The 24549-nt window shown below is 38.9% G+C and overlaps 1 protein-coding gene across 8 annotated transcripts in view; it reads left to right on the plus strand.

Annotated features, from left to right (window-relative positions):
• Positions 1 to 17762, plus strand: part of LOC113450521 (cytochrome P450 2J2-like) — a 31586-nt gene extending 13824 nt beyond the window's left edge. For 5 of the 8 annotated variants that reach the window (XM_087933631.1, XM_026721734.2, XM_026721735.2 and 2 more), the window contains 8 exons: positions 3391 to 3553; positions 6858 to 7007; positions 7962 to 8122; positions 9448 to 9624; positions 11497 to 11638; positions 13097 to 13284; positions 14174 to 14315; positions 17312 to 17762. In XM_087933631.1, coding sequence (XP_087789757.1) covers positions 3391 to 3553; positions 6858 to 7007; positions 7962 to 8122; positions 9448 to 9624; positions 11497 to 11638; positions 13097 to 13284; positions 14174 to 14315; positions 17312 to 17496 — 1308 coding nt within the window. In that variant the 3' untranslated portion in view covers positions 17497 to 17762. Of the gene's footprint in view, positions 1 to 282; positions 592 to 700; positions 986 to 3390; positions 3554 to 6857; positions 7008 to 7961; positions 8123 to 9447; positions 9625 to 11496; positions 11639 to 13096; positions 13285 to 14173; positions 14316 to 17311 lie in introns of those variants that run through there. The other 3 variants (XM_087933634.1, XM_087933633.1, XM_087933632.1) reach the window with 2 other exon arrangements.
• The last annotated feature ends 6787 nt before the right edge of the window (positions 17763 to 24549 follow it).

Consider the following 24549-nt stretch of genomic DNA (forward strand, 5'->3'; position numbering starts at 1 on the left):
TCCTGGCTTTGGATATATGAGGGGAATTGAAAATGAAGGAAAATAAGTAGCACTGCCATCAAGAGGCTTGGATATACTGTTTTCTTTTCTCTCTTACTTGTTTGTGTATTGGTTTTACACTCAAGGACTCTGAGCTTTGCACTGAAAAAGATAGTGGGATGAGCCTGGCAGATTGTTTATACAGCTGCTCATCTGTGAAACTATAGATAGGCGGTGTCTGGAGTTGAAGTTGAAAGAAAAAAGATTGAAGTGACCTTGAAAATACTGGAACTGGAAAGTCTGAGTTGATTTACCAAAGAGCCTTGTATATTTAGTGGCAGCGGCTTGCTTTTTGTTAGAATTCTTTGCTATTTGTTATTTTCTTTTTTTTTTAACTCCCCTCTAGTTGGATTTTTATGTTTGGACTTTAGCCTTTTAACCCAGGAACTAGAATATAATTTTTCTCTTGCTTTCTTTTTTATTAAGAGAAATACATAGATGAATTTTTTTCCCTCCCCTTATCGTCTTTTTCATTAAAAAAAAATCCTTTTTATCCTTTTTTCCACATCTTCCCTTTTCTTTTTGCATATTACTGGAACCAATTGGATTAAGGTATACAAATGCCTGAAGGTTTTTCTCCTCCTTTTTTAATTTTTGGAGTGGCAGCTGTTTGCTTTCGCTCTCTTTTTTTATCTTTTTTTTTTCTCTTTCTTTTTTATAGCTAAGTATTACAAGATGAGCAGAAAGACAACGGCCCCAGCTTCTTCAATACCAATAGCCTCCTCTTCACCATCTGGAGGACAACGATCAATACAGACAATGTTACAACAGGAGAAAGAGAAGGAAGTGACATTGCAGATGATTATGCAAGGAATCCAGAAGATTGAAAAGGGAACAGAGAATATTAAGCAAATAACTGAAAAGACAGATGAGAAAGTAGAGAATATTCAACAGTTGATGATGAAATATGAGGACAGATTTAAGAAAATCGAAGAAGATATAGAAAGTAATCCTTTTTGATGTAACCTGAATATCTTAAGCCTTCTATTTAATCTGTATAACTTGCACACGATATATGACTGGAGCCAGATGCCTGGAGCCTTGTCACCTGTTGGAGAGATAGCAAGAGGAGAAGAGACAAGATACGTTCCCAGAAAGGGGCGGGGGGGGGGGATTAACATGTTGTTTCTTTGGTTGACTAAATCCACATCAGAATAAGGGGAGGGGTTCTAACTCCCTTTATCTGTCCCTGTATGCCTGGGGGTATCTTAGACTCTGCTTAGACTAGTATCTGGATTACTCCTTTCATTAAAGAATTCCTTTTGAAGTACCTAGCTTTCAGAAATTCATTCTTTTCGGTTGAAGGGAAAAAGTCTAGTGCTTACACTGTCCTTGGAAGGAAGTACCATTCGGCTTTTACTTAAACCCAGGGTCTTCAAACTTGGCAAGTTTAAGACTTGTGGACTTCAACTCCCAGAATCCCTGAGCTAACATGACTGGAGGAGGAATTCTGGAAGTTGAAGTCCCCAAGTCTTAAAGCTGTCGAGTTTGAAGACCCCTGATTTAAACTAATGCAATTCCAAGCAACAATTACACAGAGCAGAGCAGAAATGGTGGGGGGGGACAGTTTATGACTCAGAAATATTGTTCATGACTGTCTTCCAAGAAACACATGTACATTCTTTGCTTCAAATTTTCTGCCTTTCTCTGGAGCAATTCGCTTTCTTACACTTTCTGGCTCTTGGTGAGCAAATTGTAAATGAGAACATGAAGAGCAATGCAGGTTCATCAGGGTGCATTTGTCCTCTATTGAAGACGACCTCTTTCTCTAGCAGTGTTGTGGTCTATGGTCTGCAAATTAAGTTTACTTTATTGTCATTGCACCTTGTACAATGAAATTAAATGCCATCTTCAGTGTACATAAGAAAACTATATATATATAAAAAAACACATCCTCCACATTCTATACAATTGAATTGAAACCCCCTGATATTGCATTAATATAACACTATATAGTAGAATTAAATATGGTTACTGCTCTGGGATAAAGCTGTTTTTCAGCCTATTTGCCCGTTTTTTTTTATTGTCCAGTACTGTCTGCCAGACGGTAATAGTTCAAAAAAAGGGGGTGCCCAGGATGAGATGGATCTTTGAGAATGTTTTGAACTTTCTTAAGGCAGCGGGAGCTATAAAGCTGTTCCAAAGAGGGGAGAGGGCAACCCATGATCCTCTGGGCAATGACATTAACCCTCTGGAGCTCTTTCCTATCTGCCACTGTGCAATTGGCAAACCAGACAGAGGTGCAGTAAGTTAAGATACTCCCTATGGTGCAACGGTAGAAGGTCACCAGCCAGTTTTCACTCAGAAAGGGTACTACAGGTAGTTCTCAACTTAAAATGGTTCATTTAATGACCATTCAAAATTACAACAGCACTGAAAATGTGACTTATGACCATTTTTCACAGTTGAAGTTGCACAGTTGCAAACTTGGTTGCATCTCTACAATCACATGATCAAAATTCAGGTGCTTGGCAACTGGCAAAGGTAATTATGGGAGCCCAGGTGGGCAGTTGGGCCCAATAACAGACCAGTAGAGAGAACCAGTTTGGTCTCCACTGCTCATCGCTGCTACCGGCTCTGCAGAACCGGGCCAAACTGGTAGAATACCATCACTGCCTGTACTACATTTGATCAACTATTGAGTAACAGGGCTCCCCCTTTATAATATCTTCATAAATCATCTTTCACAAGTAGCTTGGTCTTTCTTTTTAACTACTTACCCAATACCTTGTATGGAGATAGTGCTGTTCTTGTAGTCAATCTTAATTCAGGTTGCGACCCATCAGATCAGAGGTGGTATTCAGCCAGTTCTGACAGGATCTGGAGAACCAGTAGTGGAAATTTTGAGTAGTTCAGAGAACTGGCAAGCCCACCTCTGACTGGCCCCGTCCCCATCTCTTCTCTGCCTCCCAAGTCCCAGCTGATTGGCTGGGTCTTCTTTGGTTTGCCCTGCACAGGAGAACGGAGCTGGAAAGCAAGTTAGTGGAGTGGGGAGGGAATGGGGATTTTGCAGTATCCTTCCCCTGCCATGCCCACCAAGCCCCACCATGCCCACAGAACCAGTAGTAAAAACATTTGAATCCCACCACTGCATCAGGTGAAGAGAACAAACAGATGGCAAATGGCAAATTTCAAACAGAAACCTAAAGGAACATCCCAGGAAAATAAAGAAAAGTAGATAAAGACATTCTTGGCAGGAATCTTAGGGGGAAAGGGGCTTCTAAAGAGTTGAGAATTGCCCATGGTGAAATGTGTTAACATTTGGGTTTCAGGAAGGACTCTAGGTGGCATATTATCTGTAAAGAATCTGTATTTCATTGTAATGTATCTCATCTTTGATTCACTTGGCAGCATGTAAAACAATATGGAAATCTATACATCATGTCATTTGGGCATTACCTTCTAGTCGTGCTATCTGGATTCAAAGCTGTGAAAGAAGGAATGACCAGATTCCCGGAAGAATTCTCTGGACGACCAAGGGATCCTTTCTTTGAAATTTTAGGGAAAGAAAAGGGTAAGTGAAAATAGTAAGAAATTTTATACCCATTTGAACTGTCTGGATCTCCTGATTTTCCTGGCGCTTAACAATTATTTTGGAAGCTTTTGCTGTCCATCATATATTGTTGGAAATTATGGTTCCCCTCTCTTCTAGGAAAAGAAAAGAAATCTTAGAACATTAGAAGGGAAAGGAAAATTCCCCTAAAAGAAAGGAGAGGTGAAAACACAAGCAGGGACAGCTCCATTAGCCCCCAACTTTGCATGGGACACACATTAGCTAAGATCCTTTCCCATAGAAATCAAATAGATGGCAAGCTATAAAAAAAAAAAAAAACTTGTGGACTTCCGGTTGCAAGGCTTTGGTGGCGGCAGAATCCACGATCCTGTGGGTCCCTGCTGTGCTCGCTGCTGAAGTACCCCCGATCCAATTGGATTTGGGGGTTGTCACTACTCCGGAGAGGTAGCGGAAGATAGAGGAGACCCGGGCAGGGGTCTGAGGACATCGCAACCCCTTTCCCCAGCCGGCTAGACTCCTTTTTCCTGAGGCGGTGGAGCGGCTGTCAGTAATGGCAGCCACAAAGAGATCTTCAACCAGACAAGATTTGTGCAGGAGGAAGAATTAGAAAGAGAAAGTTTTTTGGCTGAACCGGGACATTAAGATACATTTAAGCACCCTGGAAATCTGATTTTTTGATTGATACATTTGTTTCCAAAAGAGGCTGTCAAAGCGGTGGACGAAAGTGCTGAAAGGGAAAGTTCACTCCCTTTCCTTACAGAGATAGCAAATGGACATTGAAAAACCTGCTTCTTTACAGAAGGTAAAAATAAGCTCTTTGTTATAAGTGGGAAGGGAGAAGACTGAAAAATCTTTAAGAATTTGTTGGAGGAGATGCCTTGAAGATTACAAGACCAGAAATTAACTGTAATAAGGCTTTAAAATATATTTGGGGATTTTGCCCCAGGAGGAGAAAATGCAAAGAGAAGAAGAGGAAATATTTTGTGTCTGTTTGGATTGCTTGATAACTTTGGAACGCCTGGAAATTACTTTAAGATTAAAAACATTTGGGTTGTTCTTAAAAAAAAAGAAGAAGAAGAAAAAGCTTTACAATGGCACTATCTGTGGATGAATTAAAAATGGAATATGAAAAATTAAAGGAAGGAAAACAAGAAGGCAAGGATTCTTTGGGAGCTGTCTTCCACTTTTTAGAAATGGCGATTTCTACTTATCAGCAACTACATGGGAAAGAAGAAGAAGAAGAAGAAGAAGAAGAAGAAGAAGAAGAAGAAGAAGAAGAAGAAGAAGAAGAAGAAGAAGAAGAAGAAGAAGAAGAAGAAGAAGAAGAAGAAGAAGAAGAAGAAGAAGAAGAAGAAGAAGAAGAAGAAGCAGCCATCTTTAATGGACAAAAAAGTTCAACTAAGAAAGAAAATAAGAAGAGGGGAAGGAAAATTGAGAATTTAAGATTTAACCAAACAACCAAGAAAGAGAAAAATAAGGTGAAAGAAAGGTACAATGTTAGAAAGCAACAGAAAAGAGAAATACAATAGAGAGGGGAAGTTAAAAAGATGGAGGTTGGAGGGGGGTGGGGCAAAAAGGCCAGATAGGAGAAGAAAGGGAGGGGGAAAGGGGAAAAAAGCCACAAAGGCTTGAAGCAAGATGCAAAAAAGCAGATCTTTTTCAGAGATAAAGGGTAAAGTATAATTAAAGAAAGATTCTGCAAGAGTACATAAGATAGTATTGTAGTATTTGTATTTGAAATAGTGTATTGGAATATTATAAGATTTAATAAAATATTAAAATGTTTAATAATAATAGATTTCAATATTCAATAAAATATTAAAGAGAATGTGTAAAATGATTACTGTTTAGTTATAGTTTAATTTGTTATTGTCTTAATGTTATTATAAATTTACTATTTCATTTTCTTATTTTAAAATAATGTATTAAGCAGAATTAGAATTAGAATGGAAATTATATATTTAACTATATTATAAATTTATTATTTGTTTATTTTAAAATGCAACATGTAGAATGTACTAAGCAGAATCAGAATGGAAATTATGTATTATTTTAAGTGTCAATTTAGGGGAAAGATAGAAAGGCGTCACACTTTAAAAGTGACTACAGGGGAAATTTTCTGTTAAAGAGAAGAGATAAATAGATAATTGGAAAATAACGGACAAAAGATACAAGTATAATGATTTTAAAATAAGATGAAATAAACAAAATATAATTAAGACAGTGAAAAGAAGGGAGAAGTTATATAGAAAATATAGAATGATAAATAAGATAAGAATGGTATATAAGGTAAGCATGAATTTGATTTAGGTTTGTAAAAAAAGATGTAACCCGGGGCTAAGCCACTTTCCCAAAAAAAGTTTTATGTTTTATGTTTTGTGTTTTGGTTAGCTATGTTTGATTGAGAATTAATAAAACCTTGGAGGAATAAAATTAAAAGGAGAAACAATGAGAAATTTGGAAAAGATATGTACAAATAATAATTTGGAATTATGTTGTATAAAAGAATGTCCTATTTGTTTTGTCAAAATCTACAAGTAGCCTTCAGAAAGGAGGTTTTATGTTTCTATGTCTTATGTTTTGTTGGTCTTTTAAAAATTAATAAAATTTGTTTTTAAAAAAAAACTTGTGAAAAGCAAATGGCATAACAGGAAACTCAGGATATTGCAACCAGGTGCAAACCGATAGCTACAAAGGATCAGGGAAAAACAGAGATTAGACTATAAAACAATTACTCTTCCCAAGATCCCAGGAAGAGATCCCAATCTAAAGAGACCGGAACTCATCACACGAACACAAATCAGACTTCAAAGATTCACATTTACAAATCAAAGAACCTGAAGTGTGTAAGAAAGGGGTTTTCCTACTCATTAGATTAATCTCAGGAACGCTGTAGAATTTATTCTTATTTGCCTTCCTATTAATAAACTGATTCTGGCTTCCAATGCAGCTGATTTTACTGATTTTGCAGTAAAATCTCCCAGCCGGGAAATTTGCATCCATAAAAGGAAAGAACTTTGCCTTTTTCCTTAAAGGGCAAGGCTTTCTTTCCCCTTCCACAATATGATAGCAACAGTGGCATACACCATCACCATGGCACGTATGTCTCCCAGTGTCCATATGAGTTCCCAAATGAATATTTTTTAAAGAAAAAATAATATGGCCAGCATCTTACAAAATGGCAGCATGTCACAAGTGTTTGGTATTTGCATCTGAAAGATTATTTGGCGTAACTAGACCTAATCCTTTTTTTAAACATGAATGTTATGAAGAACAACCTATCCATGTTTGTTGATGCCTTCAGGAATTATTCTTTCCAATGGCCACACCTGGAAACAGCAGCGACACATTGGGGTCACTTCTCTGCGGAAACTCGGCCTGGGGAAGAAAAGCATTGAGCATCAGATAGAAGTTGCAGTTCAAACATTGGTGGAGAACTTTAGACAAACAGAAGGTATGTCATTTGGGGTAATATAATGGCTCAAATCCCTAAGTACAGAAATCTTTTCTATTCTGATTATTTCAAATAAAGCACATTTATTTGATTTGATTTTGATTTTTCTTTAAAAAAACGGATACATTTCCTACTCTTCCTTCACCCCCTTTCACTCTCCCAAGTTTACAAGACTTCAGACATAACCAGATGAACTAGTTCTATTTTGTTGTAAGGCTACATTAGCAGACTCTTGCAAGTTTGAAAGTACAAATCTCCTGCTGTTTTTAAAGAATTTTTTATTTTATTTTACAACATATCCATTTTTCAGATCAAGTGTGTCATCTGGGTACATATATCTTGTGCATATATTCATATTTAACATACACCTCTTATTATAATATCAATAGTTACATCCATATTAAAAACTACTCATCCTTATCTTATTTTATTATTATAGTAATCTTAATGCATTTTACCTTATATTCATTTAACTTCTTTCTTTGTTTTCCAACCATTTATAAAATAGATCCCATATCATATAATATTCTGTTTCTTCTTGTTCTTTAGTTGCCAATGTTAATCTGTTCATTTCTGCACATTCAAATATTTTCATAATCACCTCTTCCTCTGTCGGAATCTTATCATTTTTCCAATTTTGAGCAAACACAATTCTAGCCGCTGTTAATATATGTATAATTAAATATGATTTTTCTTTACAAAAGATTTTTGGGTAAAATCCCCACAACAAAAATATCTCAGGTTTTAAGCTGTTTCTTTTTACCGCCTGATAAGTTAGATCGGATTCTTTCGAAGTTACTTTCTGGGTCTGTCACTCAGTTGTGGCCTTCTTCCCCCACCTGCCTTCTAAGTGTCATTCTCACGTTCTGTTACATCATCTTAAAAGTCCTGTTCTTTAGTATTAACAGGCTAACAGGAGAGTCTGAATTTACCATAAAATACCTTCATTTGCAGGACAACCATTTGACCCATCCCTTCTGGTACTAAATGCAGTTTGTAATGTCATCTGTGCTTTGAGTTGTGGACAGCAATTTGCTCCTGAAGACGAAAACTTCCAGAAGCTAACTCAAGCCCTTAAAACTCTTTTGAAATTCATTGGTGACTTTTATCATACGGTGAGTCATATTTTCTACTAAAGAGACAATGCTCCCGAAACAAACTATATTTCCATGGTAGAAACATAGTTCATGGAATCATAGAATGTACAGCATGGAGGAAGCCCTGGAAACAATCTAGGATAATGTGTGCCCTTGAGTCACTGGTGATTGCCCAGACAATTCTATGTAGTTTCCTTTTCAAGATTTTGGAAGTGATTTGCCATTGCTCACTTCCTAGGACTGAGAGGTAGTGACTGGCCCAAGGTCACCAAGTTGACTTAGAGCTGAGTTGGGTCTGAATAATGAGGAATAAAGAGGAAGAATGATTTCTCTTGATCTTGATACTAGACCACTGATCCATCCTGAGACTAGGCAGGTTGAGCCAAGAACAGAGATCATATGTCATTGTGCTTGTAAGTTGGGTCACCACATGACTGGAATTGATTGTTCAACTATTTTTATGATGGTCATTAAGAACATCACCAATGGTCATTAAGTGAATCATTTGCTCATAAGTCTAAACCCAACTTATCCAATGGATGTTTCTTCATTGGAAAATGGCAAAAAATGTAAACCATGATTATGTGACTCTGAGATGTTGCAGCTGGTTATAAATGGAAGCTAGTTGCCAACTATCCAAAATGCAATCATGTGACAATTGGGATGGTAGTTTATCTTTGAGGATAAGTCATAAGTAAGTTTGTTCAAGTCTGTTATATTTTTGAATGGTTGTTAAGCAAACAATTGTAAGTCAACAATTATCTGTTTCAGGGATTGTATCATGTTATTGGCTTATATGTAAGGTAATGATCCAACGAGCAAACTTTTTCACATATAACACGTACAGGGAACACTGAGCTGCCTCAGACAGGCTTAGTTCCCAGTAATTATTGCATCATCCTGCAGAGATGAAAGGTTTGGAAGAATGAAGAAAAGCCTACAGGGGTTTTAGTGTGAAACAAAGAATTGTGCTTTTATTTAATTGGCTAACAGTTTGATCCTGCTACCTGTCCAATCCCCTAGAGCAGGGGAATCAGTTCAACTCTAAAATGAATCAGTTTATTTAGGGATTGATGATTTATGAAAGTGAAATTCAATTCAAAATGAAATTCAATGGTGAAAAAAGTAAGTAACCCAACAGCAAAGCGGTGGAGAGAACTAGTTCTGTCTAAGCTACTCATCACCGCTACTGGCTTGGGAGAACTGAGCTGAACTGGTAGAACACCACCACTGGTTTGTAATGTTTTGTTTGAATATTAAGTTCTGTTGTTGCTGTGAGTCGCTAAGATTCTTCTGTAACTATTGTGAAAAATAAATAATTTTTCCTCCTCTTTTTCTTTTAGGTATATGATACGTTCCCATGGTTAATGAAGTACCTCCCTGGCCCCCATAAAGAAGCTGTGGCTTCTATGAATTTGATCCTCTCCTTTGCAAAGCAGGAAATAGAGAAACACAAGGAATCCCACTGTCTGCATGAGCCACAGGATTTCATTGACCACTATCTGCTTCAGATGGAGAAGGTATGGGTTCATTGTGGTTCAATCCACAGGCAATAAATTATTGCATTCCTTGCTGTAAATAAGGCAGAGCTACTGATAATGTTTTCCTTCTTCCTAGATTTTTCTTTCTTTCTAATTCAGCATACATTCTGAATATAGCTCATGGTAAATTCAGGTTGCTTCTTTTGGAGGTTAAATCCAGTCCATGTCTTCCTCCGGTAGAGAAACGCAGGCCAAGGAAAAATTTGAGGCAGGCTGCAGTTGGAAAAGAGGTTTATTAGCCCAGGAACAATAGCAGTGACAATAGCAAATATTTCTGGGGCGACTAGAAAATTGGGGTTATGAGTTAGTGAGTTGTTATGTTTTTTCTGAGTTCTTTCTAATTGGTGTATTGGTATTTGTATGAAAATGTGTTCCTTCTATTATCAGGATTTTGGCACTTAAATCATAAGTCTCAAGCCAAACTTCCAAAACTTCAAAAGGATTTATTGGGAGTTAAAATGTCTGGCACTGCCTAGGTGTAACTGACTCTGAGACACATCATTCATTGTCACCCTTGACCCTGGTTTTCCCCCACCCCCTGGATGTACCGTAAGTCATATTCTCCAATGGGACACATCCATAGCCAAGAGTCATCCATCATGCTCTCCTGATAGAATTTTGCAGGGCAAAAACTTCGGTCACCTAGTTACTATCTGTGAAAAACTATTTATGGAATGTACTTTCGTTTTGCAAAATGCTGCACTGCTCCCCTCTCCCTTTCTGTTGGCTACTCTAAAAAGACCACAGAAATATTTTATGAGTTGACATCTATGCTCTTTAGACTGGATATAGTATTTTAATTGTCATTGCAAGATTTTTTATTGTGGCATGTGGGATTATGTAAATTTCCCCAAAAGAGTGTTTTGTTTTCCTGATTAAATCTCATTTGCACAATTAGTTTCAGTTGCTAGACAATTCTGCCATCTATTTGGAGATCCTTTTAGCGAAATCTGATTTTACAAGGTATACATTGTTTTATGAATGAAACTTAAGTTTCCTTAAACTTTGTCTGCAGGCTGTTTTAGGAGAGGAAAAACTGGGGTTACTTTCTGCCTTTGTTAAGTAGGTATTTCTGCTCTCCTCCTTTACAAAAAATATTCTATTCAGCTTCTTTTCTTATTTTGTGGAATATTTTGTTCTGGGGAGGGGAGGCTTCCTACACTTCTAAAAAGAGTTACGTCGTACATCTGCTCCAGAGGTGACATTCAATATGGAGTAGTTTGGAGAATGGCAAATACCACCTCTGACTAGCCCCGCCCCCATCTATTCTCTGCCTCCCGAGTCCCAGCTGATCGTCTGGGTCTTCTTTTGTTGCCCTGCACTGTAGAACAGAGCTGTAAAGTAGGTTAGTGGGGTGGGGAAGAAATGGAGATTTTACAGTATCCTTCCCCTGGAGTGGGATGGGAATGGAGATTTTTGCATTATCCTTCCCCTGCCATGTCCACCAAGCCACATTCACCAAGTCACACCACGCCCACACAACCAGTATTAAAAAAAATTTGAACCCCACCACTGACCTGGTCTCATTAGGATGGATTATTCTTTATATGGTTAGGTTTAGGATTGAGTCCAGTGTCTTAACAGGAGAATAAAAGTTAAAGTAAAAAAAAAAATCCTAAAAGTGTTTATCCAGTGTTTCAAAAACATGATTAAAGGCTCTAATACTTCCAAAGAAGAGTAAAGAAGCAGAATCACATACATAGTGCCCTCATTTTCTTTCAGGTGGCATATCGTTACATTAGAATGCATGCTGTGTAATCTTGCTTGCAATTTTTTTGTGATACAAAACAGAAACAAAAATGACCCAAGGATAACTGCATAAAATTCATTGTAATTTTCATTTTCCATCAGAGCAGGAATGACCCCAACTCTACCTACAATGAAGATAACCTGGCTCGGTGTATTTTTGATTTTTTTGCTGCTGGGACAGACACAACCTTTGCTACTCTGATGTGGGCACTGCTCCTCTTGACAAATCATCCCGATATCCAAGGTGAGAGAAATCTGTGCTGTGAGAACAAGGTTCTAAAACACAGGAATTATTTGAAATATTAAGGGCTATTGAATGATGAACTGAATCTGTTCTTCGTAATAATTTTTCTATGTGTTTCTATGAACATGAGCTTAGCAGGATTAAAGGAGAGCGTAGAAAATACACAAACACACACATACATAACATACACACACACAGAGACACTTGAAATTTGGCACTATGTTCCTCTTGGCTTCTAGGTGCTCACTGAGAAAGGATTTTTCAAAATGACCACCAAAGCATTAGTATTTTCTATATTATAATTACTAACATGCTCTGATGCTAAGGAGTTCTACTCCCCCTCCCCACCTGAAAAGAAATCTGTTCCAAATGCAAAACACAAGCAGAGGAGTTTCTGTTTCAGTTTCACAGCAGCTTTAGGACAGAACAGTTGAGCTAAGCCACACCCTTGCTGTCTCCTTCTTGCTCACATAGCAAATACTATTTCCGTTTCCAAACAGCCCTCAACTCTTTCACACACACTGACAGGATGCTAGCCCGATGAATACTGATGGATGTTGGTAGGCAGAGGCCGAATACATTTAACCGACTGCAAATGCAGAAAGGTTTTCTGATTTGGTAGTTAGTTTCGGTCTAAATTGTTTATCGAAGACCCAATTAGAATCTGGTAAAGACAGAGAGAGAAAGAGTGTGGGAGGGAGGGAGAGAGAGAGAGAGAGAGAGAGAGAGAGAGAGAGAGAGGGGGAGGGAGGGAAGGAGAGGGAGGGAGAGAGAGGGGGCGGACGGCTGTATAACAATTGGATCCAGATTATTTTCTAGATAATTATGGAACACTTTTTTTTAACTGAATTAGATTTCTAAACTGATTGGGACTGAATTCTGGAAATTGACTTGATTGAAGTCGAGTCAGAGAAGTCTTCACACTAAATCACCAGTTTGTATCATTATTCTGAATCAGTTTGGATTGAATCAGATTGTAGTCCAGAGAACAGATTTTATGCCTACACTCCTTCATGATTGTTAAGTCGCAGGAAAGATTGACTCAAGACCAGTGTGACTTCAGCTCTTTATTTAGTCTCGTCAAAAAAAACTGAACAACCGCGGAGCTGCAGCAGCCTCTTTTATAGCAGCTGCTCGTGGCTCGTGGCGAATGACGGTTCCTTGAATTTCCTGCCGTCAGACGGACCAATCAAAAGACAGTATTACAAGTATTCAAATGTATAAGACGGACCAATCAAAAGGCAGTATTGATGGAACAATCAAAAGGCAGTATTTCAAGTATGCAAATATATAACAATGATTCTCAAAAGAAGGACGAGATTCCATTTAATGCTCTGAAAGCTATGCTACATCTTAAAAGTGTTGCTGAGGATCGAAACTGTGAAACAAATTAATAAATAAGTGAAACACAATAGAAAAGGAAACACAGCTTCTATTTCCATCTTTTTTTTTTTCTAGACAGAGTCCAGAAGGAGATTGAAGATGTGTTTGGCTTCTCAGGGTCAATTTCCTATCAGGATCGGAAGAAGCTGCCCTACACCAATGCCGTGATTCATGAAATGCAACGTTTAAAATATATCTTGATAGTTGGAGTTCCCAGGCAAAGTATAAAGGATGTGAAGATGAGAGGTTATCTTATTCCAAAGGTGAGGAATGTGTTCAAGATGCATTCCAGTAGCCTAACATGAAAGGAAAAATAGAAATATGCAGGAGTGGGCTTCAAAATTTTTAGCAAAGGGTTCTCTGCCCAGTTGCTGGATGGGCGTGGCCATGGTGGGTGTGGCCTAGTCGGCCTCCTACACCACGGGGGGGCATTTTTATGCTCCTGGACTCCAGAGACTTTCCTTGAGTCTCCGGGAAGGCGAAAATGGCCTCCCTAGGCTCCGAAGGCCCATTTCCAGGCCCATTTCCAGCCTTCCTGAACTTTCCTGCACTTCCCTGCATCCAAAATGGGCCTCCTGGGAGGAGAGGGGTGGGTGGAGCCAGCCCAGAGTGGGATTTGGGGATTCTCCAAATTGCACAGAATCTTAGCTAGGGGCTCTCTTGAACCCCTAGCAGCTCACACCTGAAGATATGGCATTTGGACGGAAGCTCTCTGTTCAGGAACTGCCAATGTAGTCATCCAAAAATGAATGGATAAGAATAGCAAGTTTTGTGGGGGATGGATTAGTGGGTTAAATCCAAACACGTCTCAGTTTTTAAAGTCAGAACCTTAAACATTTTCTATGTATCATGGGAAGATGATAAGAGATTAAGGGCTGATCTTAAATTCAGAATTGTAACCATGTATGGCCACGTTTCTTGGTCCAGTTTTTGGGGCAATCTGGTGTGATAAAGAAATATTCACCCAGCTCTGTGTTTTAATGGAAGGGAGGAGAGGAAGGAAGCTAAACAGTTGAGAAGCTACCGCTCTCACAAACTGCTTTGGAGATCAACGGTGTCAAGATAAAACCAAATGTTTCATCAATATTATTTGAACTTTTTTGCCTGCTTCCTTTACGAAACTGCTGTGTTTAGTCATCTCTATTTTCACAGGGAAGCTTTATTGTCACAGACCTGCGCTCCGTTCTTCTTGATCCTGAACAATGGGAGACACCTAAAGAATTCAACCCAAATCACTTTTTAGATAAGGATGGGAAGTTCGTTGACCGAGAAGAGTTTCTGTCATTTGGAATAGGTACATCCAAGAGCTCAAAGTTACTTATTACAAATACATTCCCACTTAACCTCACCCCTGAGTTTTTCTGGGATCATCGTGGTCTCAATAGGAATTCCTACTAGCTTCAAAACTAAGGGAATCTATCCACATAGATGAAAAACAACTACTGCCTACCTGCACCCTCTGACAAAAATTTCCTGAAGCAAGTAAAAGGCAGCTGAAGGACTTGTGAGCAGAGCTAGAAACCCAGCCAAACTTTTATTTAGCTTAGCATCAGAAAAGCACTTCCATATTGCAACAATTTTGAATGGATGGATGGATGGATGGATGGATGAATGTGTCAGAGTTCCAAGTAATAAATCCACAGCAAGCAAAACTCTAAGGTAGGTAGATTCCTCAAAGAATACTTTTATTGGAATTATCATATTAGCACGTGTCTGATGAAAACCAATTCTGAAGTCTCCTGCAGTTTTCACCTAATTAAAAGTAAAAGTTTTTCTCCTTTCTCAAAACAATCAGTCACGTGGTCCAATCAGGGTGTGGACTGGCAGCCAGATGGCATCACTCCGCCTTCCTCTGACCAGGTGTGAGAATGTCCTTGGCTCCCAAGAGAAACTATTTTGTTTTGGCCACAGAATCCCCTCTATCTTAAATCCCCGCTCCCTATCCCTCAGCGCGACACCGAAGATGCCATTTAATTTTGTCGTGTGAAGTGCAATGACAATAAAGTAAACTAAAGTAAACTGAAGCAGTCAAAAATGGTTTTAATCAGGTCAGCTTCAGGGTTGACAGAAGGAAGGAAGGAAGGAAGGAAGGAAGGAAGGAAGGAAGGAAGGAAGGAAGGAAGGAAGGAAGGAAGGAAGGAAGGAAGGAATTGCAACAACTATTATTTATAAATCTAGTAGCACCTGGCAGCTAACTCCAAAATTCAAACCTCTCTTTATGGTGTCAGTCCATTCCCACAATTTGTTCACCTGTTCTAGCATCGATGATCTAGCCATATAGTAATCTGTCAGAATCACCTGGATATACACTTCTGAGTATGTTCCAATGCAAAAAGCTGGAATAACTCACTGTGTCCTCAAAGCCAAAGTCCAACTGATGGCCCAGAAATGGGCCAATGAATGGTCAATGAACTGAAAAATAACTGAGGGAAGAATTAGCTCTCTCAACATCATGTTTCTGGAATAGTTTATTTGCCAAGAGAACCAAAACAAATTGAGTATCATAGACTGATAAAGACCCAGATGAAATGGCCAGTTACATCCAAATTCATCTGGAGCTGTGAGACCATTGCTTCTTTGATTATCTGCAATATTTGAGAATTATTCATAATCATAAACCAGATAACAGATAATCAGAGTTGGAAGACAACCAAGCGGGACACCCTACACCATTTCTGTCAAATGGCAGTCCAATCTCTTTTTGAAAGTCTCAAGTGATGAAGCTCCCACAACTTCTGAGGGCAAGCTGTTCCATTGGTTGATTGTTCTCCCTGTCAGAAAGTTTCTCCTTATTTCCAGGTTAAGTCTCTCCTTGTTCAGTTTCCATCCATTATTCCTTGTATGGACTACAGGTGCTTTAGAAAATAGCTTGACCCCCTCTTCCTCTCTGTGGCAGCCCCTCACATATTGGAAGACTGCTATCATGTCTCCCCTGGTCCTTCTCTTCACTAGACTAGTCAAGCCCAGTTCCTGCAACCATTCATTGTATGTTTTAGTCTCCAGTCCCCTAATCATCCTGGTTGCTCTTCTCTGCACTTTTTCTAGAAAATATCTCCAAATATGATTCAACTCTACTAATAAAAATAATCTTGTGAGTGATGTTGAAACTGCTAGAGATATCTCCATATTTCACAAATCAGACTGGACTCCATAAAAAAAAGAGCTATAAGGTTCGGTTAATATATTCCATCCAGTCCTATCAGGTAGCTTGACCATAGTATTTTGGCGGCCCTTCATCCCTACAAAATGGGATCTGCAAAAGGTCCTCTCCAATTTCTGGAGAAGTTGGTTTCCATCCCTTCAGAATGGCTGTCTGTGGCAATAAGAATTATGCAAAGCTGGTTCTTCTTCAGAGAGAAACAAAATATCAAAGACCAATAGTAGTTGGGACAGATCCATGACAATCATGGCCAAACTAAACCATTCCTGAATTGACAATCTGTCCATAAATATTACAATTCCTGAGAAAATAAAAGTCCAATGCCACAGTAGCAATTACTCTGATAGACCAGGTAAAAAGATAGCCCCTCTGAAGGGTATCAATAAACAGAGTAAAATGAAGAAAGCAACAGTAGGAATTGAATCTGTTAAAAGATACCAAGATTCAACATGGAAATCTGCTTTGGCTGTTACAAATTGTTTCAGATTTCCTTGCTGATAGGGTATACCCCTGTTCTTGTCCTCACTACACGTTAGTCTGTATGCACCTCAACATGCCGCTAAAACCCACTTATCCTCCAATAAAACGGACAGTGTATGTAGATCTGAAGGCTTTATTGAAAGAACAGGATATGGTGAAACTGAGAAAAATAGGGATACATACAATAAGAACTAAATACAAGATAGACAATATTGAGTTACTGCTGAACATAACAATTCATAAATACAAGCAATTTAAATCTCACCAGTGATGCTCTGTGTTTGGGATGTGGGTTTGTCCTTGGATGACCATGTGCCACAGTTTAAGATAGATTCTTCTTTGTGCTTCTGGCTTCTCCAAATGCTAAAGGAAATGGAGTCTGGCTTCCCAGCGTGCACTTGGTTTGAGAGTGTGGGCTGATGGGGAAATGGGTTGGGTCAGTTCCAAACTTACTTGGTATTTCTCTGTCTAGCCACTAGATGGGGCTAGAGAGCAACAACAGTATATAAAGATCGTACATTAGGGCATATTTGTCCTCCGGCTACTAGATGGGGCAAGAGAGCAAAAACAGTATATAACAATTATATGATGGGGCATGACAACTCCAGATAATTGATTATTATCCCCTTTATACTTTATCTTATCTATAGGTCAGCGTGCATGTGTGGGGCAGCAGTTGGCAAGAACTGAGATCTTCATCTTTCTGACCAATCTGTTGAAGGCCTTCAGCTTCCAGCTGCCTCAAGGAGTGAAAGAACTCAATGAAACCCCTATTGTAAAAATGGCAGTGCATCCACACCCTTATAAACTGTGTGCTATTCCCATACATTCTTAAACTTAAACACCATAAAAAGCATAACATTAATTATAGGCTAGCTATTCAGTATGTTACTGTTTCCTAGATAGCTACTCACTTAATAGGATGTTTTGCTTCTGTTAACTCCACACTTAAACTTCTTTAACACCTTGCTGGGTTCAAAGACCAGAAAAACACCAGAAGAAAAACCAGGAGGTTGTATATGAATAGTGTGCGAAAGAAGCTTGTTACACTTTAATTTTGCTTCCTTTTTGGTGCCAATAAAACATATCACTTTCAATTTACTCTTGGTGTCCTTTTTCATATTTTTAAAATCCCCCCCCCCCAAGGCTTCATGTTAACCAGGCAGAGGAAATTTACAGTCAATCCTATCATGATGAGTCTATTCAAGTATTGGTCTAGCAAACGTTTTGTATGCTCTAGTTAGTAGTGTGATTAATGCCTTTTTGGTTATGTAGTTACAGTGGGCTCTAGCACTTAGATCATTAGAGATGAGTACTCCAGGTCCTTGACAGAGTTTGGATCATCAACAAGGTCTTGACTATTCAGCTTGTATTTTATTTTCTGATTTTTTTTGCCAATATGTAAGGCAGAGCATTTATTTGTTGAGATTTGAAGTTGCCATTTGTTTGACCATTCTGATACATAATCGAGGTCTTTTTGAAGGATAGCAGTATTGTCGGTGGTGTTGAATAGCTTTATATCCTCAGCAAAAAGAATGCAGTTGCTCTTAATGTGATCACAGAGGTCACTTATGTAAAGTATGAAGAGAGTTGGTCCTAGAACACTGCTTTGGGAGACCCCACTGTTGACAAGTACAGAATTTGATAGGACGCTCCCAATTTTGACCATTTGTTGTCTGTTTGACAGGAATGCTTCTAGCCAGTTATGCAGGTGTCCAGAGATACTGTAAGATTTTAGTTTTAGTAGTTTGTCGTGTACCACTGAATCAAAGGCGTTACAGAAGTCTATGTAAATTGCGTCTATTGCTTTGCTCTGATTGAGTTCTGTAATCCATATGTTTTTGCAGTGTAAAAGTTGCAGATTACAGGACAGTTATTTTCTGAAACCAAATTGTTTATTGGAGAGTAGGTTGTTTGTCTCTAAGTGGAGGATAATGGATTGGTTAATAGTTGATTCCATGACTTTACAAGTGACACAGCATAAAGGGATTGGTCTGTAATTTTCAACTAGGCTGGGGTCTCCCTTTTTGAAGATGGGGATGACCGTGGCCTGTGACAATAGGTTAGGCAAGGAGCTGGTCCTGAAAGATTTTTCAAAGATTATGCTTAGACAATGGATAGCTTTTTAAAAAAGTAGGCACATATTCCATCCAGTCCAATAGATAGAGACGGTTTTAGATTGCATAGTGCTTTTTCAACATTGTCTTCTATAAAATTGATATGTATTAGATCATTGTAGTTGTCAGAGATTCAACTAGGAATTACTGGTCATAATCCATTGCTGTTTACAAATACTGAGCCAAAGAATGTGTTAAAGAGGTTGGCTTTAATGGTGTCTTCATTGTAGTCTTTACCATTAGGTCCTTTCAGGAGTGGGATGGACCTTGAGTCTTTTAGTCTGCTGTTTACAAAATTGTAGAAAGCATGGGAGTCTTTAGTTATTTATTTTTATTTTATTTATTTATTTGATTTGTCAATCGCTTACAAGATAATAGGTATAAGTATATACATAGTTATGAATACATGAAATGGGTACATATAAGAAAAATAAAAGAAACAATAGGACAGGGACGGTAGGCACGTTGGTGCGCTTATGCACGCCCCCTACAGACCTCTTAGGAAAAGGGTGAGGTCAATAGTAGACAGTACAAGGTTAAAGTTTTTGGGGGTTGGGGAAGATACCACAGAGTCTGGTAGAGTATTCCAGACATTGACCACTCTGTTGCTAAAATTGTGTTTCCTGCAATCAAGTTTTGTGCGGTTAACCTTGAGTTTGTATCTATTGTGTGCTCTTGTGTTGTTATGGTTGAAGCTGAAGTATTCATTGACAGGTAGGACATTGCAATGTATGATTTTATATACTATACTTAGATCAGACCAAAGACGGCGTATTTCAAGGTTTTCTAGGTCTAGAATTTCAAGTCTGGTGGCATAAGGTATTCTGCAACGAGTAGAGGAGTGGAGAACTCTTCTTGTGAAATATTTCTGGACTTTCTCAACTGTGCTAATATCAGATACATAATGTGGGTTCCAGACTGATGAGCTGTATTCGAGTATTGGTCTAACAAATGTTTTGTATGCTCTAGTTAGTAGTGTGATATTACCAGAGAAAAAGCTACGTAGGATTAGGTTAACAACTCTTAATGCCTTTTTGGCTGTGTAGTTACAGTGGGCTCTAGCACTTAGATCATTAGAGATGAGTATTCCAAGGTTCTTTACAGAGCTTGGATCATCAACAAGATCTTGACTATTCACAAGATCTTGACTATTGTTTGTCTCTAAGTGGAGGATAATGGATTGGTTAATAATTGATTCCATGACTTTACAGGTGACGCAGCATAAGGAGATTGGTCTATAATTTTCAACTAGGCTGGGGTCTCCCTTTTTGAAGATGGGGATGACCGTGGCTTGTGACCATAGGTTAGGCAAGGAGCTGGGCCTGAAAGATTTTTCAAAGATTATGCTTAGAGGTTCAGCTATGGCAGTGGATAGCCTTCTTAAGAAGTAGGCACATATTCCATCCGGTCCAATAGATAGAGATGGTTTTAGATTGCATAGTGCTTTTTCAACATTGTCTTCTGTAAAATCAATATGTATTGGATCATTGCAGTTGTCTGTGGTTTGGCTAGGAAATACTGGGCATGATCCATTGCTGTTTACAAATACTGAGCCAAAGAATGTGTTAAAGATGTTGGCTTTAATGGTGTCGTCGTTGCAGTCTTTACCATTAGGTCCTATCAGGGGTGGGATGGACCTTGAGTCTTTTAGTTTGTTGTTTACAAAATTGTAAAAAGCGCGGGTGGAATTGGTGCATAGAAGGTTTTCCTTTTGTTTAATGTGATAATTGGTGCGTTCAGTCTTTATCTGGTGGCATAAATTTTTGTATCGGCTTTTTCTACCGGCCGATCGAAGTGGCTGGTGACTGCATTTGGGGAGCTTCCATCACCTGAAAGAGACTGCCTAAAGGCGAGGGGACACGGGCAGCCACACCACGCCCTGAAGCAGCTGGGGACTCTGCCTTTGGGGAGCTTTTGTCGGCTGATTGAAGTGGCCTCATGGCGAGGTACGTGCGTATGGGCCGCTCTAGCTGGGGGAGGAAATTAAGTCCCCCCCCAAAAAAGACGGCCTAGCCGTTTTTTCAGGGGTCAAAAAAAAATAAGGCCTGGCCTTATTTTGTGAGAAACACGGTAGGCACATAATCCATCAGGGCCAATAGATAGGGATGGCTTTAGGTTACATAGTGCTGTTTTTTTTTTCTTTTTAAATAAACTTTATTGAACTTTTATTACATTAAAAACATAAAAAATATATCACTTAATAACAGCAATTTGTAGAGTTTATCATATACCAATGATTCGTGCTCTGTTTGCAGGTATTGATTTATGCGTAATTACATTCTTATTTTATCTATTACTTATATTTGATAACTATCTATCTTTAATCTATCTCCATTTTATCCAGCTATACCATTGCTCCCACACCTTATAAAGTATTGCAGTTTCTTTATTGTTTAAACTCAGCGTTAATTTGTCCATTTCAGCATGGTTCATAACTTTTTGTATAATCAATTTCTCTGAAGGTATGTCTGAATGTTTCCAGCACTGGGCAAAAGCAATTCTGGCAGCAGTCAATATATGTAATAATAAGTATTTCGTGCTCTTTACATATTTTTTTTTAAAGATTCCCCAATAGGAAGAGTTCCAGTTCTAGGTCTAGTTGTTCACTAGTGATTTCCTGTAACCAATCTTTGATTTTAAGCCAATATTTTTGAGCCTCTGGGCAAAACCACCACATATGGTAGTATGTTCCTTCTTTTTTTTTTTTTTTTTGCATTTCCAACATATGGGACTCATTTTGGGGTTTTAATTTAATAGTGCTGTTTCAATGTTAACCGCTGCAAGTTAACATTGAAATGATACTATAGTCACTATATTCAGAATATTGATAAATATTTAATATTTGTCTGTATATGTTCCATTGCTCCTGCTATCTGCTATCCACCAAACAATGGGTCACAGACTAACATTAGGGTTCAGCCCTGCTTTCAAACAATTTGAAAAATTCCTGAAAATTCAACAGTTGTCTCTTTAATAATAAAATGAGATTCACATCCAGTGCCTCTATGAACCAATTTCTTAGTCCGCTAGTTGAGCAATGGGCTTTTTTCAAATTGGATCTTGCCGCAGTCTGTCAACACTAAATGATCTTGCAAAAGATTTTCCAAATTATAATTCACAAGTTAGCTTTCGATAGCAAGCATATTCAATTTGGAATTTCTATGGCATTCCGTGGAATATTTTTGTGCTTCATGGAGACCTTGCCAGGGGGAATTCTAAGGATTGTCGTGTATTGTATTAATGTTTTTATTGGGGATTCTTTGGCTAAGAAACTTGGTGTGTAAGTAAAAACAATTGACAATACAGGTGCCCGGGTAATAAAAGAAAAAAAATGTGAATTTGGAGTGTTGGAGTGTTGAACTGATGAACTGAATTGAACTGGAAGACAAGATAAAAGCCATTCAAGTTATGTGAAAACTGAAATACAAACCAGGTTATCAAACTTTCTTTTGCCTTCTAAATTTTTATCAGCATAACATAATAACAGAGTTGGAAGGGACCTTGGATCTAATCTGTTCAAGCAAAAACCCTATACAGGTAGTCCTTCGCTTACAATCACAATTAAGACCAAATTTTTTGTTGCTAACTGAGACAGTTGTTAAGTGAATTTTGCCCCCTTTCATGAGGGAGCTCAGCCTCTACACTCAGAATATCAGCACTTGGGTTGGTCTATTCCACAGCTGAATACCGCAGCCATTCGGCTTAATAGCTGCCACACTAAGCAAGATCAATGCTAGACTAAATGATACAATGAGGATCATAAGCAGTTGCGTAAAATCTATTCCTACTGTTCTGACCCAGGCTTCCCAAGATCACGAAGCAGACTCTTCATCCCGATAAAGCCCCTTTCATTTAGGTTAAGGTGAATTCCTCTCCAGCAAAGTCCCGGCAAACAGTCTTTCATGAGGTTTCATAACTACAGACCTTTATCAGGCTTGGAGAGTTGCCAATATTTTCCAAATGCCACGCTGTAGTAGAAATTACTTGGCAAGAAGTCAGGAACAGATCTTCACCCTAATGAATTGAACTGTCCCCTGCAAACACCAATCCCGTTTTACTCCTCTTTATTCCCTATAGGAGGGGCCATTCACCATCCACCTGTGCCCTTATTCCTGAGTCGACCCTTGTCCTTAACTGTTCCCTTCTCCTGGCAGCTCTGCACATGTGCACACTGGGAACAGGCTCCAGCTTTTCTTCTGCTCCACTGATCTCCGACTCTGAAGGATAATTGTCGGGCGGTCCTGGCCACATCTCTGCCTCTGATGCAGAGCTCTCATCAGAGCCTTCCCCAGACTCCAAGACTGGCCTGTGTTCCTCCCCAACCTCCTCACTGTCTGAGTCTGCTGCCAGCTCTGCTAGCCACTGGTGGGCCACAAAACCTATTTCTGGCTCCCTGTCTTGAGCCACATTGCACCACCAGCTTTACGAAGGCAGGAAGCTTTAGTAAAGGAGTTCAACAAAATTATGAGAAATCCACTTCTTTTTGTGCATGCTGATCTTCCTCATCTATCAATTGGCAGGCTTAAATCCAGGAAGCCCTCTCTGGCACTCGCTCAACAGCTGTCTAACTTTGACATCAACACACAGTGGAAAGCCAAATGGGCTGCTGAACGCCCAGTTACAGGTAATTATGTAGTTGACCCTTCACAAAAGGTGCATTGGGGAACTCTGAACAGGATTCGTACCCAACATGGTATCTGCCAGGACTCATTGTTTAAGTGGGGTCCTGTCTCTACCTCTCAGTGTGACTGTGGTGCTCCTCAACAAAATATCTATCACATTGTGTTCAAATGTCCATCAAGAGTTTACACCGGCCCAATTTCTGATTTTTTTCAACACAGACCACCCTGTCCTTGAATAACTGGGTGGACTGGACATTAACATTTGATCCATTATGTCCACATATTCGCCATATGCTAAATAAATAAAATGCCCCATTTTATGATCTTTCTTGCCACAATTGTTAAGTGAATCACTGCAGTTGTTAAGTTAGTAACATGGTTGTTAAGTGAATCTGGCTTCCCCGTTGACCTTGCTTGTCAGGTAATCTGTAACATTTCAGACAAATCCCAAAGGTGCTTTTTCAAGAGGCCACTGGACTTCCACCATAAAGTTCAGTTGCCTCTTGAAAAAGGACTTTTGGGACAACCATGACCTGGATGACTGAGAATCTCCATAGAAATCTCAGACAAATGGTTGTCCAATCTCTTCTTATAAACCTCCAGTGTTAGAGCACCTAGAATTTCTGGAGGCAAGTGGTTTCGCTGACTGTTCCCACTATCAGGAAATTTCTCCTTAATTATAGGTTGCTTCTCTCTTTGATTAGTTTTCATCCATTGCTTCTTGACCTGCCCTCAGGTGATTTGGAGAATAAGTTGACCCCCTCTTCTTTGGAGCAGCCCTTTAGATACTGGAATACTGCTATCATGTCACCCCTAGTCTTTCTTTCTATTAAATTAAACATATCCAGGAGAACATACAGCTGTTCGTCATATATTTTCGCCTCCAATCCCCTATATCTTTTTGAAAAAGCCAATTTTTTGTGAAGCTTTGTGTTGCCTGCTGGACAACAGGATTATGTAGAACTGGACTCATGAACACATATTTCCCCAAGTTGTCAAGAAGTAGAAGTAAACCTCCAGTTTAAGCCTTATTTTTTTTATATAATGAATAAAAAACGTTGTGTTTCACTGTTGGAAGTTCCATCAATCAATCAGAATAGAGCTGGAAGAGAACTTGGAGGCTTCCTAGTTCAACCCTTTGCTCACGCA

Source organism: Pseudonaja textilis, chromosome 4 (genome assembly GCF_049901715.1).
Source record: "Pseudonaja textilis isolate UNSWEBS1 chromosome 4, rPseTex1.2, whole genome shotgun sequence".
Classification (NCBI taxonomy): domain Eukaryota; kingdom Metazoa; phylum Chordata; class Lepidosauria; order Squamata; family Elapidae; genus Pseudonaja; species Pseudonaja textilis.